We start from the raw sequence: 7443 nt of genomic DNA on the forward strand, positions 1-7443 counted from the left end.
TTTTTTTTTTTTTCAAACTAAGAACCAGTATTACCTGTTTAATCTTCACAAAAGCTCTCAAGTTTGGTGCATTCCCATTTTACAAATGGGAAAACAGAGGCTTACAGAGGTTATATAAGAACGATTAGACAGGTGAGGCAGAATTGAAACCCAGAGCCTTCAGAGCCTGAGCTTTTCTGCCTCTGCTGTGCATCTTGCCTGCAGTGAGCACATTCCCTGCTAGACTCTGTTTATAGATTCTTACCTATATTTTCTGTGAATTAACTTCATCCATGAGAGACGATCACCAGTATTTCCTCCTTTCAATATTATATACTCCAAAGTATCAAGGGTATTTTTTTCAGCCAAGAGTTCATCCAGATTTTGAGTTAAGATTTCTATTATTTGTATTCCATTGGCCCAGAGTTTTTGCCTTTTCTTCCACGATCCGTATGTCATTATTGTCAGTGAGAGCTTGATAATTTGATAAACAGGAAGGGCTTTGTTTGCCTATTTTTAAAATGTTCAGTTGTTGTTGTTTCCCCTGAAAGATAGCATCTAGCTCTGTCATCCAGGCTGGAGTACAGTGACATGATCATGGCTCAAGTGATCCTCCTGGCCCAGCCTTCCAAGTATCTGAGACTATTGGCCTTTGCCACTGTACCCTGCTGTTTAAAACCTTCTTCTTTTGGCGGGGCGGGGGGACAGGGTCTCAGTGTCTTGCTATGTTGCTCAGCCTGATGCTGAACTCCCGGCCTCAAGTACTCCTCCCACCTCAAGACTCCCAAGGTCCAGAGATTAGGACATGAGGCACTGTGCCCAGGCTAAATGTTTTGGGTTTTTTTCCCCCTGAGCCGGGGTCTCACTGTCACCCAGACTAAAGTGCAGTGGGTGGTATCATTATAGCTCACAGTAACCCCAAACTCCTATATTCAAGGGATCCTCCTGGCCCTGAGGCTCCTGAATAGTTGGGACTATAGGCATGTGCTATGATGCCTGGCTAATTTTTCTATTTTTTTTTTTTAATTGAGACAGAGTCTTACTTTGTCACCCTCAGTAGAGTGCTATGGTGTCATAGTTCACAGCAACCTCAAATTCTTGAGCTTAAGCAATTCTCTTGACTCAGCCTCCCTAGTAGTTGGACTGTAGGTACCCACTACAACACCTGGCTATTTTTTTGTTGTTGTTCAGCAGGCCCCAGATGGGTTCAAACCCACCAGCCCAAAGCATGTGGCTGGCACCCTAACCACTGAACTACTGGTGCCCAGCCTAATTTTTCTGTATTTTTATGAAGATAGTCTCACTCTTGTTCTGCCTGCTTTCCAACTCCTAGGCCTCAAATGATCCTCCTGCTTTGGCCTCCCAAAGTGCTGGGGTTTTACTGTGTTTCCCTGAAAATAAAACCTACCCCCAAAATAAGCCTTAGCAGGATTTCTATGCATTTGTTAAATATAAGCCCTACCCGGATAATAAGACCTAGTGATGGGCACGGAGCGGTAAAAAAGACTAGAATACATCTGCCACAGCTCCTTCTCTGAGCTGTTGGCACTTGCGCGGGTGTGCATGTGGTAACCGTGGTCACAGGCATCCTGTTGCACACGTGTGAACGGCTAGGGGAAAGGAGTTCACGCATCAGTAGCACCAGCCCCACCAACAAGGTCGGCTCCCCCATCAGGTTCCAGAAGAAGATGACTTAACTGTATTTGAATAAATGAAGATTGTTGTATTATACTTAATAAAAATAAGACATCCCCTGAAAATAAGCCCTAGTGTGTCTTCTTGAGAAAAAATAAATAGAAGACAGTGTCTTATTTAGGGGGAAACACTGTAGGTGTGAGCCATAGTGCCCAGCCCTTCTCACTCCCACCTTCTCATTATCTCGTGCTTCCACTAGGTGGCAGGAGTGACTGAATCCTGCAGCCATGAGGGAAAGTGAGTGAAAAAAGGAATCAGGACAGAAGCAGAAGGCAGAAGAGAGGAATGAGACTGTAGGGCTCCAAGGAAAGTTGGGCTTTCAACTTCATAAACAAGAAGACAGGCAGCTGCCTCTTGGGATATGAAATATCATAGATCAGCAGGGGAAGAAATTTATCAAGGGCTTTCTTCCTTCTAGGAAGTTCCTTTCATTTTAGTAATTGACCAAGAAGAAAAGTGGACTTTCTTAATGTCAGTATTTTCGGGCAGGATACCCATTTTGTTCATCTTAAGTTTTGCTTCCATTTTGCTTTCTTAAATATTACATAGATTCGTGGCTAATCCCCAATGTGGCTGTTTTAAGTTTTTATAGAGATTGGGTCTTGCTATGTTGTTTGATCTGGTCTCAAACTCCTGGCCTCAAGCAGTCCTCTCCCCTGTGTCTCCCACAGTGCTAGGATTACAGGCATGAACCGCCTTGCCCTGTCACTTCATTGCCTTTATTTATACTGGCCGTCAGAGCTACATCAGTGTCATTGTTTTAATTATTGTTTTAACCTTTCTAATTTCCTAATTCTTACGCTATTTGAAAAATATATATTAATGAAAATAACTAGTGTAAATTGGGTCAGGTGATTTATTAAATTTAATCCTCTCCATAGCCCTAAAAAGGTAATTGTGTTAGTTGCTCACGTTGCTACAACATAATACTAAAGACTGGGTGGCTTGAACCACACAAAAATGTATTTTCTCATAGTTTTGGAGGCTAGAAATCCAAGAAAACACTACTGCAATCAAAATACAGAACTGTTACATCACTCTTCAGATTTCCCTGCCCCTTCGTAATCCATCCTATTTCTTCATCCAAAGCAAACATTGATCTGCTTTCTGTCACCATAGATTAGTTTGCATTTTGTACAATTTTAGATAAATAGAATTTCAGAGTATGTGCTTTTTTTGGCCTAGCTTTTTTCACTCATTGTAATTTGAGATTCATCCATGTTGCTGTGTATCAATAGCTCATTTCTTTTTATGAGAAATACTCCACACATAGCTGTTCCAAATCTGTTTGCTCATCTCATGGATATTTAGGTTGATCCCACGGTTGGGCTGTTACAGATAGAGCTGCTGTATACATTTATATACAAAACCTAGGAATGGAATGGTTATTTGAATGGTGTGTATTTAACATTGTAGGAAGCTACATTGTAGGAAGCTACAAGAACAATGGTGGTGTTCTCAATACCATTTTGTATCCCTATCAGCAGTATATAAGAACTCTAGTTGGGCTCAGTGCCTGTAGCACAGTGGTTACAGCACCAGTCACATATACCGAGGTTGGAGGGTTTGAACCCAGCCTGGGCCTGCTACACAACAATGACAACAATAGCAAAAAATAGCCCGGCAGTGTGGAGGGGGCCTGTAGTCCCAGCTACTTGGGAGGCTGAGGCAAGAGAATCTCTAAGCCCAAGAGTTTGAGGTTGCTGTGAGCTGTGATGTCATGGCACTCTACCAAGGGCAACATAGTGAGACTCTCAGTTTAAAAAAAAAAAAGAGAACTCCAGTTGGTTTGTTTCCTTGCCAGTACTTAGTAGACCATTCTTTTTAATTTCAGTTAATCTTTCTTTTTTTTTTTTTTTTAAGAGACAGAGTCTTACTTTATTGCCCTTGGTAGAGTGCCATAGCATCACAGTTCACAGCAACCTCCAACTCCTGGGCTTAGGTGACTCTCTGGCCTCAGCCTTCCAAGTAGCTAGGACTACAGGCAACCACCACAATGCCTGGCCATTTTTTTGTTACAGTTTGGCCAGGGCCAGGTTTAAACCTGCCACCCTCAGTATATGGGGCCGGTGCCCTACCCACTGAGCCATAGGTGCCACCCCCAGGGTTCCTTTTGGCTTTGACAATTTATAAAGTTTGTCGTTCTTTGCTCATATAATGGTTATTTTTAAAGTTTTTTCTTGCTGGCTTCCCTCATAAAAACAACAAAAACAACAATAAAAATAATAAAGACAGAATTTGTGACCAGCCTGAGCAACATAGCAAGACCCCATGTCTAAAACAATTTTTTTTGAGGTGTGTTGGGGCTGGAACCTGTAGTGTAGCTGCTCGGGAGGCTGAGGCAGGAGGATTGCTTGAGCCCAGGATTTGAGGGCTGCACTGAGCTGTCACACCACTGCACTCCAGTCTAGACGACAGAGTCTCACTCTAATTCTTACGCTAAGTAAATAAGTACATGGATAAATTAATTTTGATTTAATAGACTAGAAACAGCCATTTTTATAGAAATTTGTCATCAGTACCCACTTTTCTTGTAGGTTAAAATTTTATGCTCTCATTTACTTTTTAAAGTTAATATTCATGATAAATATTGTTCTTCTGTGAAGGCAGAAATAAAGTCATGAGATGATGTGGTTGAGGGGTGAGACCTTCAGACATTTTTCAGGGATCATTTCTTGTGCTACCTATCTTACCTTTTTAGATACTGGCATAAAACAGCATTGGGAATGCTCAGTTCTTTCTAACTGAACGTTAAAAGCTCTTTTTTTTTTTTTTTTTTAACGACTTAATGTATTTCTTCAGATTTTTTCAGAGGACCCACAGTATCAAATATCCGCCTGGCTGGATTAGAGTACGTTCTGCACTTCACTGCACTGAATGGGAAGATTTACTTTCGAAGCTATAAGTAAGTGCATTTCTCAGCTTGTTTTTCTCATCCCTCAGGGCTAACATTTTAGTGTGGCTGTTTTATAGAGCTCAAACTTAGAATTAACGTTTGGCCAGACGTTTTATTGGAGAGTTTGCAAGATAGCAACAGTGCAGCTCTGTGCTGGTCCTCGGTCTTGTGCTTCTCCAGCTGAGCGGTGCCTCTGAAACCGTGTTTTCAGGCCCCCAGCACATCTGATGCTGTACTCTCTCTGAGGCTGGAACACTAACTCTCCCTAGCTTTATTTATGCATTTTTCTTCATTGTTCTTGGCTAGACTAAGAGCACTATGCCACAAGTCTTAGGCCAGCCAAAGCAAATCTGAAAACCCTAAAACTAAAAATGGAATTTTCTTTTTTTTTTTTGTTTGAGACAGAGCCTCAAGCTATCCCCCTGGGTAGAGTGCTCTGGCATCACAGCTCACAGCAACCTCCAACCCCTGGGCTCAAGCAAGTCTCCTGCCTCAGCCTCCCAAGTAGCTGGGACCACAGGTGCCCACCACAACGCCTGGCTATTTTTTGGTTGCAGCCATCATTGTTGTTTGGCGGGCCTGGGCTGGATTTGAACCCGCCACCTTAGGTGTATGTGTGTGGCGCCTTAGCCACTTGAGCCACAGGCGCCGAGCATAAAAATGGAATTTTCTAAAAGAAATGAGAAGATTCAGTGGTTCGTTTCATTGCACCCTCTCCCTCCAGCCTAGGCCTTTTATTCCTTCCTCCACAAATCAGTCCGAACAAGTTGATTCTGCTATTTTTTTTTTTTTTGAGAGACAGAGTTTCACTTTATCACTCTCTAGAGTGCAGTGGTGTCATAGCTCACAGCAACCTCCAACTCCTAGGCTTAGGTGATTCTCTTGCCTCAACCTCCCAAGTAGCTGGGACTATAGGTGCCCGCCACAACACCCGGCTATTTTTTTTCTTGCAGTTTGGCTGGGGTCGGGTTTGAAACCCCTACTCTCAGTATATGGGGCCAGCGCCCTACTCACTGAGCTATAGGCGCTGCCCTGATTCTGCTTTTATTAAAGAGCTAATGACATGCTCTAACTGTGCCTTTTGGGGTAAATGTGGCATTGGCTGGTAGAACCTCTGCTTTCCTAGTGAATACTCTTGACCGTTGCAAAGTGCCTTTCTTTGTGTTGGGATTCAGACTTTGGAGTATGTGTTGACCTGACAGCTCAGTGTTGACAGCGTCTTCTGTTCAGTTGTGCTGTTTGTGCAACCATTTGTGTTCAGCATTTCATATGTGAATGAGTTTTTTTGTTTATTTGTTTGTTTTTGCAGTTTTTGGCCCAGGCCAATGCCGGTGCCCTAGTCCTTGAGACACAGGTGCTGCCCCTGGCAATGTTCTTTATTTGTTTATTCTTGAGACAGAGCCTCAAGCCATCACCCTGGGTAGAGTGCCGTGGCATCACAACTCACAGCAACCTCCAATTCCTGGGCTCAAGTGATTTGCCTGCCTCTGCCTCCCAAGTAGCTGTGACTATAGGCACCCATCATAACGCCTGGCTATTTTTTTTTGTTTTTGGGCCATCATTGTTGTTTGGCAGGCCTGGGCTGGATTCGAACCCACCAGCTCAGGTATATGTGGCTGGTACCTTAGCTGCTTGAACCACAGGTGCCGAGCTACGTGGGGTTATTTTTTTTTCAACGGGCTCCATGGCTGACCAGCTTGTGTCTAGCAGCTGAGCATCTGAGTGCAACTACATTTCCATCTTGGTTTCTCCTAAACATTGAGTCAGAGACACTTAGTTCTTCTCACAGTATGATTAGCACCTTGCTTCTGTTTTTCTGTTTTCTTCATTAAAGATAAAAATATGGCTCAGCGCTTGTAGCACAATGGTTATAGTGCCAGCCACATGCACCAAGAGTGGCGAGTTCAAACCCCGCTAAGCAACAATGACAACTTCAACAAAAAAAATATTTGGGCATCGTGGCAAGTACCTATAGTCCCAGCTACTTGAGAGGCTGAGGCAAGAGAATCTCTTCAGCCCAAGAGTTTGAGGTTGCTGTGAGCTGTGACACCATACATAGCACTTTACCAAGGGTGACATAGTGAGACTCTGTCTCCAAAAAAAAAGAAGATAAAATAATATGGCAAAATGTAATGAAGTATGTGATAAGGGACTTTCTAATCATTTTTAGTTAGTTAAGATTGAAAATTTAAGTCTGCTGTTTGATTTTCCACGTTTGATTTTGGAGCTTCCAAGAATGTATTATACTATAAAGTAGATGACTGCTATTTAGAGAAATAGTTTTAAATAAGTAAATAAAAGGGTACTTAGCTTGGCGCCCATGGCTCAAGTGGCTAAGGCGCCAGCCACATACACTTAAGGTGGCGGGTTCGAATCCAGCCCGGGCCCGCCAAAGCAACAATGATGGCTACAACCAAAAAATAGCCGGGCGTTGTGGTGGGTGCCTGTGGTTCCAGCTACTTGGGAGGCTGAGGCAGGAGACTCGCTTGAGCCTAGGAGTTGCAGGTTGCTGTGAGCTGTGATGCCACGGCACTGCACCCAGGGGGACAGCTTGAGGCTCTGTCTCAAAAAAAAAGGGTACTTGAGAGGAGTTTTGGCAACATTCAGTGGTGCTTGGGTGATCTCAATTCATCAGACATACCAAATGCTGGCAAGTTTTTATCTTAGCAGAAAATTAGTACTTTAAATGATAGAAAAAAATTTTTTTTATAGAGACAGAGTCTTACTTTGTTGCCCTCGGTAGGGTGCCGTGGCGTCACACAGCTCACAGCAACCTCCAACTCCTGAGCTTACGCGATTCTCTTGCCTCAGCCTCTGGAGTAGCTGGGACCACAGGCGCCCGCCACAACGCCTGGCTATTTTTTGATAGCAGC

The 7443-nt window shown here is 43.4% G+C and overlaps 1 protein-coding gene across 2 annotated transcripts in view; it reads left to right on the forward strand.

The window, feature by feature from the left end:
- Positions 1 to 7443, forward strand: part of RPF2 (ribosome production factor 2 homolog) — a 33251-nt gene that overhangs the window by 20424 nt on the left and 5384 nt on the right. For both annotated transcript variants that reach the window (XM_003781593.3, XM_023513231.1), the window contains exon 8: positions 4477 to 4579. In XM_003781593.3, coding sequence (XP_003781641.1) covers positions 4477 to 4579 — 103 coding nt within the window. The remainder of the gene's footprint in view (positions 1 to 4476; positions 4580 to 7443) is intronic.

The sequence above is a fragment of the Otolemur garnettii genome, unplaced genomic scaffold, assembly GCF_000181295.1.
Source record: "Otolemur garnettii isolate 467f Iridium unplaced genomic scaffold, OtoGar3 scaffold00002, whole genome shotgun sequence".
NCBI classification, from domain to species: domain Eukaryota; kingdom Metazoa; phylum Chordata; class Mammalia; order Primates; family Galagidae; genus Otolemur; species Otolemur garnettii.